This window comes from Lissotriton vulgaris, chromosome 1_1 (genome assembly GCF_964263255.1).
Source record: "Lissotriton vulgaris chromosome 1_1, aLisVul1.2, whole genome shotgun sequence".
NCBI lineage: Eukaryota > Metazoa > Chordata > Amphibia > Caudata > Salamandridae > Lissotriton > Lissotriton vulgaris.
The window spans coordinates 760,514,094-760,535,058 of NC_141685.1; the positions used below are offsets into that span (position 1 = coordinate 760,514,094).

At 44.3% G+C, this 20,965-nt stretch overlaps 1 protein-coding gene across 1 annotated transcript in view; it reads right to left on the bottom strand.

The window, feature by feature from the left end:
* The window catches only part of NMNAT2 (nicotinamide nucleotide adenylyltransferase 2), a 355,628-nt gene that overhangs the window by 113,813 nt on the left and 220,850 nt on the right, over positions 1 to 20,965 (bottom strand). The window contains exon 2 of the mRNA XM_086955693.1: positions 7,342 to 7,430. Coding sequence (XP_086811819.1) covers positions 7,342 to 7,430 — 89 coding nt within the window. The remainder of the gene's footprint in view (positions 1 to 7,341; positions 7,431 to 20,965) is intronic.

Genomic DNA, 20,965 nt, shown 5'->3' on the forward strand with positions numbered 1-20,965 from the left:
CAACATGAAAAACCCAACTCAAAGTCTAAAGATGTGAATCTAGAGAATGAAGATGAATTCTGGGATAAATATAAATTATGAAAATGCATTTCTGGCTTCTCAGCAGGCTTCTCATGAGATTGCTTCCTCCCCTGCTTTTTTTGTTTACATCGACACTAGAAATGTGCCCTGGAAGGTGTGAATGTGGATTGGCTTGACCTATAACATGAGCAGGAGGGAAGGCAGAGAAAGAGTACTGGAGGAGGAAGAAAGAGAGATGGGGCAGAGCATTCATCTCTCAATCTTATTAAGTTACCAAGTACAGTGTGCCCCCTGAATATTGACACCACAATATTGATGGGACATAAAATTGAGGACAGAATGTTGAAAATAAAATATCAACACGTAAGTCAGTCTAGATTGTGTTTATCTAACTTCACATATATGTACCTATCTGCTACATATATCTTCAAGGTGCTTAGATGTGGAGTCATGAATAGTAAATCTATAATTTTCTATATGCACTTCTCTTTTCTTACTTTGTCCCCTGATAATGTGTCTTCAGTGTTCTTGTACCATGATAGTGCTGGTGTCAATATTCAGAAGTACAACCAGACAGCAATCTAACTTCGGTATATGTCCCCTACCCCAGTGAATAGCTACACTCTGTTTGGCTGAAAGTGTCAGTACTGTGTATCAATGACCAAAGGAAGGGATGTCCTTAACAAAACCCAAAAGTGCAATTGAATGAAACGGATGCTGCTTGTGAAGTGTCATCAATTCAAGTTAAGTAAGCACCTCCAGCCGGTATGTTATAAGGCCCGGCAAGGACCGAGCTAGATGCTGAAAGTTTGCTACCTCACAAGGACCACAACGACAGCTAACAGACACATCCAGGAGGAAGGCCTTACTGCTGCATGTTACAGCAAATAACGTACACGTTTCCTCTTTTAAATGTTGTCAGGTTTGACCTGTCTAAATTTGACAAACTATGAAGTCTTTTTCTCACCAGTAATGACTGGTTGTGGTAAATATCACTGAACCCTGAATTCGGACAACTGTCTACTGTTCAAAGATAAACCTCTGATTTGTGACCTGCAGAAGCACCGATCATCAGAGGTAGGGGATCCCAGATCCCTCTCCCAGAGCCCTTACGCTCTCTGAGTTGCAATCACCCAGTCTTGTTTGCACTCGTGTACAGGCAGGAAACAAGACCAGCATTGTGCATCAGCTCTATAACGCCTCTGAACAGCTGATGTTCCTGTGTGTAGGTGGAAAAGCAGACCAGTACACCACAAAGAAGAAAATATAGAAAAATATCAAACCGTGTAACCTCCTGGCTTGCATAAATTGTGCTAATTCCATGAAGCAGCCAGCTAGAATAATGCCACCGATACACTTCAAATCCAGCACAGCTAGAATAAAGGCTGTCAGCAGTTGGCAGTGCAGAAGAGTAAAGTTTGCTTAGATTCTTATGAGAAAATTAACATACAAAGTGCAAAATAACTCTGTTGTATTTTTATTTAAGTATTATCCATGCATGGTACAGGGGGAGTGGCTAACTGCCTAAGATGGCGGACGTGTCCTGGTAAGGCACCGGACCCTCGGTGGGGTGTGGGGTGGGGGATGGGGGAATCCTGTTAATCGCCCAAAAATTGAACCCGTACTCACCATAGACACCAGAGTGTACTTGAAAGACGACCAGGAGCAGACTACTGTCAAGTCCAGTCTGAAGATCTGCCACGACGAGGAGGATCGGGAGGCTGCGGGCGATTAGTTCACGTAGAGTGACAGCCATACACCCCCAGCAACACAAGCACACAGTCCAGCTAAACAGTGCGTGCTCCTGCTGGCAGCACGTTATCACTCCTACTACGTCAGACAAGGATAGCCGAGTACACCGGACTGTAAGCGGGAGGACCAGGAACTTACTCACCTCTCAGGGCTCAACCCGGGCTTGGCGCCCCACGAAGGCGACGCATTGGGTGTGGATCAAGGAGAGCGGGACGTGCGAACGGGGTTGGGCCCCCCCCGCTTTTTTCTGTGTTCATTTGCGAGTCCGCGGAATCCTCCCTCGTAATTGGTGTTCAATATGGGCAGAATTAAGGAGAAAGTACTGGACGGAAACCCAAACATGGATGGCCACACAAACGCGCCCGAGACCTCCAGTAGACCCCCCATCACCTGGGGACTTATCTTCTGAGACTGCAGAGAGTACTCCCGACAAACTAGACTAGATTCTGAAAGAAGTCTGTGAATCTAGGTCAGTAATTGAACAACAAATCAGAACTCTCACATCTAGCCTTACACTGCTCAGAGTGGACCATGGAAAGCTGGCTGGGACGGTCCAGGAGCACGATCGAACCCTAAAAGATTTTGAACCCCAAATCAATGCAAACACCACACAAATAAAACACCTCCAACAACAGGTCACCAGCCTTCAAGACAGGGTGGAGGATGCCGAAGGCAGAAATAGACGTAATAATATACGTGTTATAGGCCTTCCTAAACACAGCAAAAGCACCAAAGCGGCAGAATTTATGGAAGCCTGGTTCAAACATCATTTGGACCAGTATGGTCTTTCACCATACTTTTGTGTAGAAAGAGCCCATCGGATACCAACAGCACCGAGGGCGGGGGCACCCCTGCGCCCACTTATCATCCAAATTTTAAATTACAGGGACCGAGATATCCTCTTACAAAAAGCCAGGGCAAAAACACAGATCCAATAGAAAATCCCCGTATCTTGTTGTACCCGGACAACACAATTTTAGTACAATGACAATGACAAAGATCCTCTTATCAAGCTGTCAAGAAAAAACTGCGGGATGCCCAACTCAAATACGCACCCAGCCAAATTAAAGATCATTCATGACAGAAAAACCTACTTCTTTGATAGCCCAAATGACACCGAGGAATGGCTGGAAGTGATGAACCTGTACTCAAGCAAGAGCGGACTGTCGGATTCGACAACTCAGGGCCCCAGCAAGCCTCAGAGACACAGGCTACACCGACCGCAGAAGAGCAATTAGGATAGAGATAGCACCGGCCCGACCCAGGAGCCGCAAAGTATGGATAGGACGGTGGCCCTGGATACAGCTGGATCGTTCAGGGATGGCAGCACTAGCATCCCCACGGACTCGGAGGACAGCACCCTGCACTCGGACTCCGGACATAGCATCACCCTGTTCCCTTCTGTCACACCTTAGACCGTAGATGAATTAGTAGATAACTGAAGCTATGCACCTGTATACGTCAAGGATCCGGACTGTAAAGAAAACCCACAATGTGTGACATATAACTGAAATATCAATCGCAACAGTATCCTTTTTACCACACTGAGTTTGCAGTTGCCAAGATATTTGGAACTGTAAAGACGTGTTCTTAGCTTCTTATACCCACATATGGCATACATCCTGTTTGATTATATGATATTGTATACATACGAGATGCTAAACATTACTTATTTTGTTCAAGCCAAATATGCATACATGTGGTGATAGTACAGTAGCAGCTATGAAATGTTCATGCCCCCCGGGCTCCGCTGAGCCGCCAGGACTCCACGTTTACACCAGTCGCAGTATGGACGTTTTAGGCAACCCCCCACTAAGCGTATGCACCGTTATGTGTAATTTGTATGTTGGAATTTATTATTGGGCCCAGCATAGTTTGTTGGCTGAGCCGAGTATTGTTAGTTTTAAGGGAAAGGGTACTCCTGGTCTGCGATAGTTAATGGGCTCCACAATACAGGGAGCTCCATCTACGGAAATGTCTTATGCCTAGAGATGGCACCACCGTAGGTTCCAAAAACCTGCTGACCTGGAATGTGCGGGGGCTGGGGGCAGTACAGAAAAGGAACTGGGTCCATGTCTACCTCATTAGGCACAAAGCCCACATAGTCTCCCTCCAAGAGTCACACCTTACTGACTCGGAGGCCCAGAAAACCCGAAAGAAATGGAGAGGCCATATCCGCTAACTACTCAGCATTCGCTAGAGGGGCGGCCATCTGGATCCGCCATGGGATCCCATTCACGGAACTAGATCGTCGCATAGATGACCAAGGGAGGTACATCCCGATGAAGGGCATCCTGGATGGTGCAACTGTGGTCCTGGGAAGTATATATGCCCCAAACATTGACCAGGACAAATTCTTCCACCGATTGGGTACAGCATTAGCCGGGTGGGATACAATTCCCTGGATCCTGTGGGGGGGACTGTAATGCAGTGCTAGATATGGTTTAGGACAGGTCACACCCCCCATTACAACATGGCACTAGTGTCTGCAAGCTTTCAGATCTCCTGAACACCTGGCTTGAAGGATGGGGTCTATCAGATGTATGGAGATGGCTGCACTCTACCCATAAGGAATATTCATTTTATTCACCGGTCCATCACCTCCGCACAAGGATAGACAGATTCATATGCTCCAACTCCATCGTCACACATGCCCGTCAATCCACTTACCTAGCCAAAACCCTCTCGGATCACAACCCCCTAGAGCTCACACTTACCTGGGCTAAAGTACCGACCCCAGTGCACACCTGGAAACTGGGGCCCCAATAGCTGAAGTTTGCCCCGTTTCATATCTCACGCGAGTACAGAATACACAGGGGTACATGGCAGGGATGCCCTCTGTCGCCCCTGCTGTTTGTGCTCGTGCTAGAACCCTTAGCAATAGCCCTGAGATACTCCGCTGAGCAACTAGGCATACCCATTGATGGCACTGCCCACCTCACCTCCATATATGCAGATGATGAGTGTGGCCTTTTGGATATGGATTGGCATCTCTAAGATGGTGGTGCTCCCCAGGCTAATATATTTTTTCATGAACCTGCTCATAGTGGTCCCGCATTCAATATTCTGCACCCTGAACACTATCCTAGTGGAACTCATCTGGGGAACGGACTGTAGGAGAGTGAGCCTTCAGAAACTACAATTAGAATCTCTCAAGGGAGGTCTGGGGGTCCCCGACTTCAGGGCATACTACTATACTTGTCAACTCAAGTGGCTGACCTACTGGACAGTGGGAAGGAATCTACAAGAAATTGGATGTACACCAAGGAATATCGACCGGGGCATACTACATTCCCTGCTCCCGCCTAAAGCCAAAATGCCCCCGGAGGGACCCCCACTGCTGAAGACTGCTTTACAATGTTGGAGGAAAGCTCTGCTGTAGTGTATACCTCAGGAGTAACCCTTTACTCGACCAACATCCCATTACTAGGTATTCCCACCCCTGGGGTCAGGCTTTCTAAGGTTATAATACATGCCTGGACGGAGGCAGGTCTGGAGGATGTTGGAGTATTCTTTGGCGATGGTAACCTCCTTGACCACGACACCTTCGTGTAGATTACTGGAGCACCTGAATGTTTATATCTAGATCATGCAGTAGTATCACATTATATCAGGAAAACATGGGCGCCACAACGCACGGAACCTCCACAACATGTCTTGGTCCATCTACTATACTACATGGGGAAGGGAGGCCATTTAGTCAAATGGTTATACACTGGCATCAGGGCGCATGCTGCAATCACACTCACAACTCTTAGAACAAAGTGGGCGGAGGATGCAGACACAGAACTCAGCGACAAAGCTTGGGCGAGCATGCTTGAACATTCCAAGAGGGTATTCCGTAATGTTAAACTGAAATTTATTCAAACGATGATCCTATATAGATCCTACTTAACTCCAAAGAGAGTATGCAGTATGTTCCTGGAGGCCCAACACTGCTGCCCCCGATGCAGAGGAGATGAGGCGGATTTTATTCATATGCTGTGGGAGTGCCCGCATATACAAGACTATTGGTATGGTATTCGACATTCCCTGGGAGAGGCTACACACATAACAGTTCAGGACAGTATCTTAGAGTGCCTCATGGGTCTCGGTAGGCGCAATAAAGCCCAGAAAGTACAACAGGGATTCTTGGACCTTACTCTTATCCTAGCCGTTAGGGTCATCACTATGAGATGGAAATCCACTAAATGTCCATTATTGTCTATTTGGCAGAAAGATATGGTACAGTGGGGCTGTGCTGAAAGCGCGGCACTTAGAAGTGAAGAGGCAAGAGGGTTGTGGAAACAGCTCATCTCTATAGAGTGGGACATCATGTTAGAAGACTTTAAACAGCTAGATCTAATACCTATACAAAGCAATCCCACGCAATAATCCAATGTCACACCTTACAAATACAGGGCTAGACCCTTACAGACGTCAGACTACATACCAACGAATGCAAGCAGAGTGGGACCAGTATTGTTATATTAATAATCCTAATAGGCAACTGTATGTATCTGAAACGGCAGACCAGGAGGGTGGGGGGTGGGCGGGGAGAAGTTATCAATGTTAAAGTTAGGTTGAATATAAACTTGCTTGGGGATGTATGTCAGTACAACGCGATCTTTTAGATAGCGGTACTTGACAACGCTGCCATTACAATGCAAGTCGTTACAACGACTTGCATTGGAGGGCGCGGATTGTGGACTATTATAATTTTATATTCCAACACCAGTCCAAGTAAAAATAGGGAAGGTGTTGGAATATAAAATTACAATATTCCTTAACCAACAGCGCCATCCAGCGCAAGTCGTAGTAACGACTTGCGTTGTAATGGCGCGTTGTTAAGGTAGTGCGGTGTAAACAACGCGTTGTAAACGATGTTCCCCCTTGCTTGGTATTACCGAGCTCGGTGCCATATTGTTTTACATGTATACAAACAATCCCTTCCTGTCAGCAAAAGCGGTCATCAGACAAACTACATCTGTAACTGAAATGGATAACATGACAGAAAATGTATTATGCATAAGTTGGAAAATCAACAAAAGATAAAAGGCCAGATGCATCAATAATGTCACTATATTATGCAGCCATGGTTCTCAATAAAATATGTTACAAAAAAAAATCCATGCATGGTGCAGGTTTCTAAACATCTATTGTATGTTGCCATGCTTTCACCCTCCGTTGCACCATGCTTGCCCTGGTACAAACATCTTTTTGTAATATAGTCTTCTGATTGTAATTATAATTGCATTTATAAAGCTCTTACTGCCCCTGATGATGTGTTGAAGCGCTTTGCAGTGAGTAGTACACTACTCCGGAACCCAAGCTAAGTGGTTAAGCCAGTGTTTATTGTTGGTTATTGGGTTTAGTCATGTGGTCTCAGGAAAACATTGCACATATCCACTCTCATTTATTTGTGGCAATATACTTTGTTTGCTCCAACTCCATTTACGGGGACACCAAAAACTTTGCAAAAAGCACTGATCCATTTTTTGCAAAAGAGCAAACCTGGTGCAATCAGGCCCATTTATTCATAGAAAAATGGCAAAAGACAGAACAAGATCTCAAAAGTGGCCCAGTTACCTGCTTTCCATAGGAGTCATGCACAGGGGAGATGATTCCGCCGATGACGATGTAGCGTCCGGTCTTGTGCAGATAATCCCTGGCTCGCTCTGATGGGAACAGGGCAAGAAAAGGGCAATTAGAATCTTTCCAGGAAAACCATCACCTGCACCATTAAGATTGAATGTATTTATTTATTTATTTATTTATAGTTTTTGCAAAGCGCTTATACCACAAATTGCCACCACAGAGCATTCCTGGAAACCCCCAATCGAGAATAGAAGTTTGTGTCAAATTTTCAAAGCATTAAATATTTGATCATGTTCACATAGTAGAACATTTTCAGGTTCAAGCAAGTCTTTCACGCCTTGCCAGAGCTCCGACAAGATGTACATGGCAGCGTTTGGAATTAGTGACAATTGCAAATGTTGTGGAGGGAAGCTTTTATGCAGTGAATAACAGTATGACAAATGTTGGGTAGTTTGACACCATGACTGTATCCTAAAAACTGAGCTCTTCACTATGATGACGATGTATCTACAATTGCTTCACTATTATATTGCTGAAAAAATATTTAATAACAAAAATAATAAACAAATAAATACATTTAAAAAAACTCCTCAAATAAATTAGCTTAAAGTACAGCAACACTTGAAAGTCTGAATTTATTAAATAAAAATTACATATTGATATATTACCTTCCTTATACATGTATACCAACCATGTACTTATGTATCTATATATGTATTACTTTACTCCTACTGTAAAAGAAACCAATTGATTCCCTCCAATGCACTGCCATATGTTTGACCCTACACCTCTCACTATATCTCTACCTCCACTCTCCGACTCATCCCAAACCTCCTTCTACCACTATGATCTCCAAAATAACCATTTCTAGACGCTTCCCTCCTCTAGCCCTCCTTGCATCACCTCAAACCTCATTTTACTACTAGCTTGTTCTCTGCTTACTGTGTTGTGAGTCCCTTTGATGCTCAGGCTCGCGCACTGGACTGAGTACCTGTGCGCTCTATAAATCCCGTAAATAAATAAATAAAATAAAATAAAATCTCCCAAATAACCCTTTCTAAATTCTTCCCTCAGGTATGCATCCTTAGACCTATCCGAGACCTCATGTAATATGATGATCTCCCTAATCATTTTCTAGGGACTCTACCCCCCTCCATCTCTCCTTTACTCATCCCAGACCTCCTCCTTCTACTATGATCCCTCAATCAGACCCAAATCGGCACTTTTGTAAAAATGCTGCGATTTTTACAAAAGTGCTCGCGAAATTGGCACTTTTGTAAAAATGGCGGGATTTTTACAAAAGTGCCTGTGAAATCCAGACATCCAGACTACTGGCTATTTAGTTAAACTGGAACTAAAACAGGTAGAAATAATAGGCTGTGCATAACTCCATAGCATCATATCAGGAACTTTGTAGGCTATGCAGAAATAAAGCTGGAATCAGTATGCGGCTACTCTATTCCATTTTTACAAGAACAAACCAAGAGGACATTTTTAGTACTACCTCATGTTTGAAAGAGACACCATTTCACCTGCGCATTGGAAGCAATACTGATGGAGACTAACAAGAAACATGTTCAAACTCCAGTTGGATTCAGCTCCAAAATTAGACATGAAAAAGGAGTATGCATCAATAACTTTTCTAAAATGTCCTGCTCAGAACAAGGACAGGGAAACAAACAAGATGGCTGTGCCACTGGTGTTGCAGTCTTCTTGGTCATTTTCTAGTTCTGCTCACTGTGCCATGACATGAATGATAAAGCCAAATTGGTATTCACCATCTGAATAGGGTGGTTCTCAGGCTGCGAAACACACCCCATGCTGCTCACATGAGGCACTGTACCCAACGCTGCTGTCTTTTATAGTCGGGCCACTAGAATTATGCGATTGGGCAGCCGTGGCAATTTTTGCATAAATATAGACTTTGTGCATTTGCCACATAATAAATCACCTGCCAAATAATATACAGATTTGAGCAAAACAAACGTTACTCCTAGCTCAAATGGTTCCAAAGTTAATAAAAACGCAGCCATGCCACGCAGTGAAAAGCTCTTTGCAAAGGTTGACTGGTCACCTTTCTATTCCATATTCTTTTATTTGGGTGTTAAACTGGTACTAATAGGATGCAACCAATGTGCAGACAGTGCAGACAGTGTGAACAAGTTTAAAAATGACTAAATAATGAAGTAATATTATCACAAAATGTGCTGCATTACGCCGCATAATATGCCTTTTTGCGCTGCATAATTTATGCAACCCTGCTGCATAGTTTAGACCTTTAATATTGCATAATTCCTTTAGCTCTGAAAATAAGGCACATCTTAAATGAAAAATAAATAGTAGATACAGTTTGAAACTTCTATTAACTAATGCGCTGCAGAAGTCTGTGTCTGTAACCAGGGAGCCACAGAATTGAATCCTGGTCAGATACCAAATTTTCTTTTGACAAAATCTGCAGATTATGCAGCAGATGATGCATTATGTTGCAAATGGTGCAAATCTATAATTATGCGAAAAACGCTGCACCCGCACAATCGCATGATTCCAGTCGTGCTGCCTATTTTATATGTACTTACCTGACCTGCTGATCCCACGATCGAGGGGAGAGAGAGGCTCTTGTAACTTGGAGGCTCCAAGGAGAGCATCCGACCTGTGCGGGCGGGGGAAGATGGGGGGATGCTGTCACTGATGGCTCTTTCAAAGAAAGCTGTGTCTGTAAATACAGGAACATTTAATGCAGCTGCAGACCAGGGGATCCGTCCCTGCCAGAAGCTGACTCTGCCCCAGCCCTTCTGGGGGCTTCCTTCACTCTCCTGGCTCCCGGACTGGCCCTTGTCTGTAGACGTGCACTGCCTGGGCCCCTGAGGGCCCAGGGGGGACTTCAGAGTCCGCAGACAGCAGCAGCTTCAGATAGTTCAAGGACAAGAGGAAAACATCAGTGCCCGGCGGCACAGGCGTCAACGCACTACAGAGCAACACACTGGAAACAACACACACAGACCACAAACACACCAGGGACCTGTGAGAAGTTGGCCCGATATGCAGTGTTCACTATTCTAGTGACCACTATGCATCGGTCCAAACGACCCTTATGGTGATTGGTTGTAAGTCAACCTAGACCAGCTATCCTAGTAGCGTGGATACGAGCAGTCTTCGGGCTAAACTCTAGAGGGCGTGTTAAGCCAGCTGTTATACCATCACATACCCCTTGAACACCAAGTGAAAGGACACCACACAAGTGTTATGAAAATAAACAGTGTTATTTATTAGAATCACAACAGCCCTGGACTCTTTATGAGGACAGGGTACTAAGCACAGAACAAAACTCTTAGGAAAATACTGCAAGTGCACAATTAATACAAGTGCCCGAGGGCACGGAAAGTTTAGTGGTCTCGGGCGGACCCGATAAGGCAAGTCGGAAGCGAGGGACTCGGGACCCTTAACTAAGGAGGCTATGCGGGCACCGAAATGCCGAAGTTACCTAGCCCCAAGGGCTGCGGCTGCACAAGTCTTTGCAGACGTCGGGAGTCTTCGCTGACGAGCCAGGAGCCGGAAGGAAGGAGTTGCTGGCCGGCGACCAGTGGAAATAGTTCGTAGAGATCCAAGCCGGGATCAGAGATGGATGACACCTGAAAGCAGAGGGGACCAAGTTCGTACTACTAGCCAGTAGTCAGAGGGTACCAGGAGGGCACCGGATGATCGTCACCTCGACTAGGTGAGTGGGCGACGCTAGGCTCTGCAGTCTCACGGACCAGGAGGCATTGTCGGCGACCAGGATGGAGGTGCGAGCTGTACCACGAAGGTTGATGCTGTCGGCGTCGCTGGGCCCAGGATTGGGGCAACAAGCCTTGGCAGATTTCAGGGCCACGTGGTGGGCCTAAAATGGCGTCTTGAGTGGACCAGGAGGGTCCGGGGTGCTCCTCTCGTAAAAAGGAGCAAAAGGCTTGTCTGGAGCAACCAGACCAGCAACGTTGATTGTCGTTCGTCGTCAGAGAGTCACAAGCCAGCGGCTAGTGATCGGACAACGTGCTGAACAGCAAAGCAGAAGGGCCCCACGCAGATTGTGGAGATGCTGGGAGGCTGCACTTCGGTGCTGGAGCTGCTCAGGGTCGGGGCTTCTCGGGCCCCAGAGCACTCACCAGAGGATTCCTTCGGTGGTCGTGCTGGTTAAGAAAGCGTGCAGGTTTTGATGATGGCCGGTCCCTCGAGGTCTCCTCGCACCCACAGATCTCAGCTGAGCTGACGATGTGGGTAGAGGTCAGAGGTGCCAGGGAAGCCGGTTCTCATCGAGCTGGGCAGTCGGATTCCTGAGGAAGGACTTGCAGCAAACCGCAGAGTTCTTAGATGGTGCCTGTGGATGCAGGGTGACTACTCCTTAGCCACAAGGGAGAAATCTCGAGAAGAGTCTCGAAGTCCTTTCGTAGAAAGTATTCTTGATTCAAAGATGATCTAATTTGGAAGGGTCCCCGCTCCGGCCTTTATCCTAAAGAAAGGGGTGGGTACATGACTAGGTCCTGCCCTAGGGGTGGGACCAGGAAGGGGGGTAGTTACACCCCTCTCCCCTGCCGGACTTTCCCCAGGTCAGGGGCTGCGCGCCCCTGGAACTGGTTCTAGCTGGCAGATGCGTAGTGAGCACCGGGGTGCCACTCCGCAGTCACCTTCCTGTAAAGCCCTGCCTACCCAGGATACACAAAACCCTGTCTTGGATGGTGCGAACACCGCCCCGGACAGGAAACCCTTTGTCCAAGCTCTCCTCGCTGGAAGGACTCCCAGCAGCAGGAGGTCAGACTCGTGTCTGTGGTGGCAGCGTCCATTTTGTGGAGCTGAGGCTTCAGTTAACTTTAACCGGGGTTCACAGTTACGTACATGTCGTGTCCCTCTAGAAAGGCGGAATGCTAGCCTCGTCGCCAGCATTGGTGAGGGGGCAGCATCCCGATACGTACGACACCTTACTCGACATGTTTTGATAACGCGATACCGAAGTTACCGATATGGTACGCGTTATCATGGAACAGCCATTGGGTCTTGGTTCCGCAAGCTGCAACCGGGCTCGGCTCGCGCCAGAGCCCAATTCACACGATTCCACGCACTCTGCCTTCAGGATTGTCAAGGCCTGCCATAGGAGTGGCTGATAGGAACTCGGGTGTCCATTTTAGGGTTAGATATAGGGATACTATACCTACAGCAACGGGCGAGTGCGCCACGTTGCCCCAGCTGTCGTGCAGCCAGTTGTGTCAGATTTAGATGGCCATCCAGGGGTGGCATAATACATGCTTCAGCCCCTGGTAGGCCCTGGGTACACCGATGCCCTGAGTTACAGGGTCTGACAGGGTGGCCCAGTTCCAATTGGGTAATGCACCTAAGGTACACACATCAATTTAGTGAGAGAACAGCTAGGCTGTGGGTCTGATTAGCAGGCCCACAGCCCGAGAAAGTCGTAAACCAGTGAAACAAAAGCAAAAAGTCTGGGTGATCATAGGATTGCAGACCCTACTCTCCTACGGGACCAACACACACAGACCACAAACACACCAGCGACCAACACACACAGACCACAAACACACCAGCGACCAACACACAAAGACCACAAACACACCAGGGACTAACATACATGGACCACAAACACACTGGAGCCCAGCACACACAGACCGCAAACACACTGGGAACAACACACACAGACCACAAACACACCAGAGACTAACACACACAGACCACAGACACACCAGGGACCAACACACACAGATATCTGTGTTTGTGATAGGAAACACCGCCAAATAAAATGCCGCTAAATTACTGCTAATTTTCCATATTTGTGCCGCTAAATTTCCATTTTTGTGCCGCTAAATTTGCTAATCCATTCTGCTATATCCTGGGGGGTCTACTCTATAAACACTTTCTAGACTCTTCCCTCTTCTATCCTTCCATTATCCTTTCAATCCAACTAACAGACTCGCATGTCCACTGCTCAAATTAATTCAAACTTCCCTATTCTAATTCACCACTAATCCTTTTGGTTTCTGGAGTAGCGTGTTACTCGCCGAAAAGCGCTTCGAAGCCATATCAGGGGTAGTAAGCACTATACAATTACAATTAGCAGCAAGACTTTGGGGCAAGCCCAAAATGCTATTTATGAAGCCACACAAGGCCACCCTGCATGGTCCTGAGCGGCTTCATAATACAGAGTAATACAACGCAGCACAAATCACTACACTGCATTACTTAGGGAAAAAAAGTCTCTCTTCAAGACAAAGAAAAACACCCTGCATCATAATCCCCAACTGGGGAACTTGTTCTGCTGGTGTTAGTTCGGATCGAAAAACTATCTGCAGAGACTGGAAAGATCGAAAGAATTAACAACAACAGGATAACATGGACACACAAGACAACATCAGGAAGTGAATTGTTAAACAAAAGAGACAGGGGTCCTCCACAGTAGGGGATTCTGTGAGGAGTTCAAAATTATCGATGAACATGAATAAAGTCCACGCTTCTAGATCAGAAGCTTTGGAAAAAGTTGAGAGTAAAAGCGAAGTTGAAATTCCTAGGATGCAAGGGAAAGAAATTGTCAGCGGTTTTTCTAACGAGAGATTTTGAAGCGATTTTGAGCGCTGGGGGTTTCGTTGCTTCTCAGTTGCACCTCTCCAACAAAATGAATATTTAACACCAACCCAAGTATTTATGTAAAACACTTCAGGCTTTACAGAGTAGACAGACAATAATATAATATGAAACCGTGAAGGTGTATTAAAAGATTTAAAGGCATTCAAGAAAACAAACTAAAGCGTTAGAATGAGTGAATTAGTCATTTACGTCAAGTAATAATATGATGCTCAGAATAAAATGTAGAAAATGAATAAGCAGAACCAAATACAGCTCAGCCCAAAGAAATACATCAAAGTTACAAATCAGAGGTCAGTCCGACGTGGCGTCACCTCCTAAAAGCCAAGGGATAGTGAGCCCAATACCCTCAAGAATGGGTTTCTTTTAAAATGCAAAATACAATAAAAATCTATATTTAAATACAATTATGCTAGAGTCACACAAATGAAACCAATAATGTTAGGAAGAATGATAAAGTGTCCAGGATCACATTTGTCAGCACTATCCCACAATTTCACATAATGCAGCTCCCTTCCCTTGTGCACTTCCGGCACCTCAATAGGTAGTACAAAGATTACTATACAAGGGCAAGTTTTCATAAGATTCACACTATGGGCCCAATAAGAGAAATCGTGAAAAAGTTCACTCTCAGTGGAACATTGAGCGACAGAGCTCTGAAGAAATAACCATCATTTTATACCTCGGAAAGCGACATTACATCTCGTAGCGGTGCTTACAATATTACTGTTGCATAAATCATCTGTGTGCCAAATGAGACAGAAATGAAAAGATGACTGTATACTGGAAGATGCTGGCAGATAAAGTTGCTATTTTTAGGCTTACAGTGACTAATGTTAGCATAGGCATAATTTGCTCTACATAATTTCTTCATTTCAATATCATGTCAATTACAAGTTCATTTTTGCTTGTCGTGTTAATGTAAATATGCATACAATTATTTTTTTTGAACCTATATCAAACCTGTCCCTTTTATTAGGACTGGGAAACATACACTGGCCTGGCATAGAGAAAATGAACCAATGGAACTGGATAGGTGTCACAAGGACAAAGCGGGTGGCACACCAGGCCCTAGAAAAGAGGGCTCTGACACTGTACTAATATTTTGCATCACTGATTTAATAGACAAAATATTGGTTATGGCTGCATTTAAGACCAAAGGTAGTGTTCTTTATTAAGGTCACATAATATTGAAGTTCCTAACAGAGGTGAGCTGGGGTGGAGCTTGCACAGTTCCAAGTCAACAGCTTTCTTGGGGTCTCTGGTGCTTGAGGTTGCATCCGGGTGCTGGAAGCATGACTCAGGGCTACTGACCAGAAGGCTTCGGTGAGACGAGGGAGTGAAACTTCTGGATCTCAAGAATTGTGTGAGGCCCATTTTTATCCAAATGTTGCCCGTTCCAAGATGGCGGTGCTTGTTGCTAGTAGTCTGAGGTCCACAGTCCACTGGCTAGCCGAAAGCAACCGATGAGAAGGATGATAATTTGGGATGCGTGCGACTCCCTCTCTTGTCAAACCTGATACCAGAAGGTTAAAATAAAGCAGGCATAAGTGTGGCAAGGCTGGCCAGGTGTCCGCGTTCCTCAACCCTCTGCTGAGTGATGTATGGGGCTCAACACATTGTTTCCGAGGACATGTATTGGCAATACTATGGAGAAAATATATGACCGGATGTAAACATCCTTCACTGAAGAGCAAAGAAGATTCTTTTCTTTCTGAGGATTTTTTTCTCAATCCCAAAGATCAAGAGTTACCATGCCACATTGAAAGTAAAATGTATTCACTGGAATGAACCTTGAGGGCTTCAACAGTGTCATCACAAACAGAGAGTACGATGGATGCCTGGATATGTGGATGTCTTCAGTGGCACAGCTGGAAGTTAAATGCAATTTGAGAACTGCACATTTGCCCCAGATCTAACCTTGAACTAATGCCGAGTTTTCGGAGAATCACTTGAAAGCCATCCAAATTCACATTCTGACCCCGGCCACCAGAACTGACACTGAGGGCTCAAAAACGGAGGTACTATTTGTGCACAATGTGGTTTTTGATGGATTTGATGGAGATGTGGCTGTTCTATTGACGCTTGTGCGTGCTTCATGATAATCCACAAGAGGCTCCTCAAGTAAAAAATGCAGGAATAAGGAATGAGTCTGTTGTAAAAGTAAATGTAAATGTAAATTGCAATTTATATAGCGCATACATCACCCTAAGGTCTCAGAGCGCTGGCAGGTCCACGGGACAGAGAAAAAAGAGGGCAGGTAGTTAGTAGAGCCAAGTTTTGTAACTTCCCGTTTAATGGGTGATGCATTGCTGATAATGTTATGTACATCATAAGAGTGTTCAGGGAACCTGGATGGTCAGTGTGACAGTTACATGAAGTTGAGACTCAGGTAGAAGAGGCAGTTAGAGAGCGTACTTTTTGTGCAAGTAATAAGTCTAGAAAAATCAGTGCGGCACTGCTTTCACCTGAGCACCCTCTGTCCAAGCTGGCAGTGGATATTGTTGGACCATTCGATATCTTGTCTCCTAATGAGAGATTTGTTGTTGTCCTTGTTGATTATACTTCCAAATGGGTCTCAGCTTGTTGCATGAACTCTGTGGTTTCCAAGAACATCATTGAATTTGTTAAAGATGCATGTGCTTGTGGAGGCATACCAGATGCCCGCGTCACTGATAACGGTGTTCAATTCACTTCACAGGAGATAGTGGGTTTTTAAAGAATCTTACTGTTACACATTACCACACAGGTCTTTATGCACCACAAGCTAATGGTTTAGTTGAAAGCATGAATAGGCTTGTGTGCAGACTGCTATTGAAACTAGATCTCCTTCGAAGTGCATTTTATAGGGAAAATTGTGGGCATATAGGAACGAACACACCTAATAGTGTCACTGGTTGCTCGCCTTTTAAGAAACTCAAAGGCAGAGCAGCAGGCTCAAAACTCAACCCAGTGTGGCTGAGTGTGAAAGGTAGGAGCAATAGGGTTGTTGATTGGAGAGTGAGGAGATCAAGAGAAGTATAAACAAAAGTTTGATACCAAAATGGGTGTATGCAAGGGTGAATGGAAGGTAGGTGATTTTGTGTTTGTTGAAAAAGTTGTGTGATCTTCCAAAGGTGAAACAGTTTTTTTGGGCCTTAAAAACATTACCAAGGTCATGTGGAATGTTGTGATGCTTAGTGGTGGTAATATCTGGAGCATGTCTCATTTGTCAAAATGTGACAAGGGGATGGTAATAGGGGGACCCAGCTTAATCATTTTCATCGCGGTAATGTTGGGGGCCAGTCTGAACCATTGTGCCGGGATAAAAGAGTATGAAGATCACCATCATATCTTCATGATTACATTTTAGAGTGAGGTTTATTTTCATGATTACATTTAATTGCATATTTAGTTTCTCTTATGGTTTCATTGTTCTCACCGAATTTAAGATGTAGTTTCATACTTTTGTTGGTTTAACTCTTTCCTTTATCCTTTCTCTTGGCGTTTGTTCTTCTTCTTTGTGCCAATATTATGAAGGGAGGAAGTGTTGTAACTTCCACTCTAATGGGTGATGCATTGCTGAGAATGTTATGTACATCATACAAGTGTTCAGGGGACCTGGAAGGTCAGTGTGACAGTTATCTCAACTGCTGCTGGTGGGGTCCTAAGGTGGGTGTAAATAAACAACAACTTTAAGATGAAACACAAGGATCTTTCGTTTTATTAGAGTCGTTGGCAGAACTAGCTGATCACAACCAGTGTAAAAGCTAATAATACAAACATGACAGCAAAAGATTTCACGATTGACGTCTTTCCAGACCTAAGCCTTGTAGCTTTACAGTGCATGCAAAGTGCACTCTGGCTTTTTCTGTACCTCTTTTATCTGTATCTTATTGTCTTTCTTTAGTCTTACTGTCTGAGGGAATACTGCATTGGGACCCAGGGACAAGTCCTTCGGGTCAAACCTGGATTTATATGTCCCTGGAAAAAGTCCTAGAATTATGGGTAGGAATAAGGAACTCGGTGCAGTATCACTGATTTCTGGTCCTGCCTTATTACATACAGACCGGAAGACGATTAACTTGTAATATTGCAAACTGTTATTACCAATAAGGTCATAATCTAGGGTGCAGTATTACGGCATAGAAAGTAACCGCCTCATAATGGAGGCGTAAAAAGCAAGACCATGGCCAAGTGCCCGACTACAGGCAGGTTTGGGGGGGGGGGGGGGGGCATGGGGGGAATGGATGTAATAAAATATTGGCCAAATTTAGCATCTGGCCCAGGGGTGAGAAAGCTACCATTGGCCACTGGCAGCCTTTGCGGGGCAGCACCTGCAACATGCGTTGCACCCGTTGAAGTCAGGGCTCCTGTCACATGTGTGTGTCTGTCGCGGCACAAGAAGAGTGCTCCCTGTAAGAGAAGTGCAGCATATTGTTTATGTTTTCATGTGCCAGCAGACATGTTAAGCAGCCTCCTAAAATTCATGTGAGGGCTGAGGGTTGCAGGAGGTGCAAGTAAAGTGCTTAATTTGAGCCAGTGGTTTTCAGAACTCGGCACCCGTTCAACAACAGTGTTTTAATAATTAAATATACATTAAAATCACTAATGCCTGCCACCGAAAGCTATAAGAATAGCTTGGGTGGCATGTGTTAGTTATTTTTTTATATATATTTAAAGTCTGAATTGTCCCACTTGGTATGTAACACTTACAACTCAACTTTTACGTCGTAATGCTGTTACAACACAGCTATTACAACGCAGGATCCATTACATTGGATGCCATTACAACGCATGGCATTACATAGCAGATGGTATTACAACGCATACCATTACATCGTAAGTATTGGTAAGTATATAATTTTATTTTATTTTATTTAATATTATAGAATTGATTTAATTATTATTAATTATAAATAAATATATTTATTTATGTTTTTAAATATTATAAATTAAATATATTAATTTAAGTAATTTTTTAAATAAGTATGAGTATAGGAGTATATGTTTTGGGGTACTGAGGTATATGTTTTGGGGTGTTTGGGTATTTTTAGGTTTTAGGGCAGGGTTTGTGTTTTGGGGTACAGGGGTGTTTTTAGGTTTTAGAACAGGGTTTGGGTTTTGGGGTACAGGGGTGGTTTTAGGTTTTAGGGTAGGGTTTGGGTTTTGGGGCAGGGGTGTTTTTAGGTTTTAGGGTAGGGTTTGGGTTTTGGGGTACAGGGGTGTTTTTAGGTTTTAGGGCAGGGTTTGGGTTTTGGGGTACAGGGGTGTTTTTAGGTTTTAGGGTAGGGTTTGGGTTTTGGGGTACAGGGGTGTTTTTAGGTTTTAGGGCAGGGTTTTGGGTTTTGGGGTACAGGGGTGTTTTTAGGTTTTAGGGCAGGGTTTTGGGTTTTGGGGTACAGGGGTGTTTTTAGGTTTTAGGGCAGGGTTTGGGTTTTGGGGTACAGGGGTGTTTTTAGGTTTTAGGGCAGGGTTTGGGTTTTGGGGTACAGGGGTGTTTTTAGGTTTTAGGGCAGGGTTTGGGTTTTGGGATACAGGGGTGTTTTTAGGTTTTAGGGCAGGGTTTGGGTTTTGGGGTACAGGGGTGTTTTTACGTTTTAGGGCAGGGTTTTGGGTTTTGGGGTACAGGGGTGTTTTTAGGTTTTAGGGCAGGGTTTTGGGTTTTGGGGTACAGGGGTATTTTTAGGTTTTAGGGCAGGGTTTGGGTTTTGGGGTACAGGGGTGTTTTTAGGTTTTAGGGCAGGGTTTGGGTTTTGGGGTACAGAGGTGTTTTTAGGTTTTAGGGCAGGGTTTGGGTTTTGGGGTACAGGGGTGTTTTTAGGTTTTAGGGCAGGGTTTGGGTTTTGGGGTACAGGGGTGTTTTTAGGTTTTAGGGTGGGGTTTGGGTTTTGGGGTACTGGGGTGTTTTTAGGTTTTAGGGCAGGGTTTGGGTTTTGGGGTACAGGGGTGTTTTTAGGTTTTAGGGCAGGGTTTTGGGTTTTGGGGTACAGGGGTGTTTTTAGGTTTTAGGGCAGGGTTTGGGGTTTGGGGTACAGGGGTGTTTTTAGGTTTTAGGGCAGGGTTTGGGTTTTGGGGTACAGGGGTGTTTTTAGGTTTTAGGGCAGGGTTTGGGTTTTGGGGTACAGGGGTGTTTTTAGGTTTTAGGGCAGGGTTTGGGTTTTGGGGTACAGGGGTATTGTAGGGTTCAGGGGTAGGTTTGTGTTTTTGGATAATTAAATTATATTTACCATTTTTAAATTAATTAAAATATATTTAATAAATTAAATTAATTTTATTACATTAATTACATTTTTAAATTAAATTAATTAAATTAAATAAATTATTTCAATTAATTTAATTTAATTTCAATTATAAAAATATGTACATTAAATTAATTTCATTATTTTAATTAATTTAATTTATTTCCATTTTTTATTAAAATTACATTTATTAAATAGATATTATTTTATTAAATTAAATTAATGGCTATTTTAAAATGTATTTTAATTAAATTAATTAAATTAAATTAATTAAATTAACTTAATAACATTTTTTTAAAAAAGGTATACTTACCTATACTTACGATGTAATGCCATGCGTTGTAATAGCATCTGCTATCTAATGCCATGCGTTGTAATGGCATCCGATGTAATGGATCCTGCGTTGTAAAAATTCTGTTGTAACGGAATGCGTTGTAAAAATCTGCGCTGTACTGACACCAATCCGTCACACTTGTATGAGTGTGATGGTCAGTTGTGATGGTACTGTCTTTGGCAACACTAGTGGGGGCAATAGGTGGTGCAAGCTGCAGTGGCCTTCTGACACAGGCCCTGGCACTTATGTTTTTTTACAAGTTAAGGGCCTCATTTAATGAAAAGTGTTACATTGCTGGTTGAAAACAGTGATGCAACACTTTTCAGTGCACCCGCCTTGCGACACCATTGATGCACGCTATGTCGCAAGTATTGAACAGATAAGTCAGGAATTCTAACTTATCTGTTGGTGCAGTAATGATGCATTGCTGGAGAGTATGGGA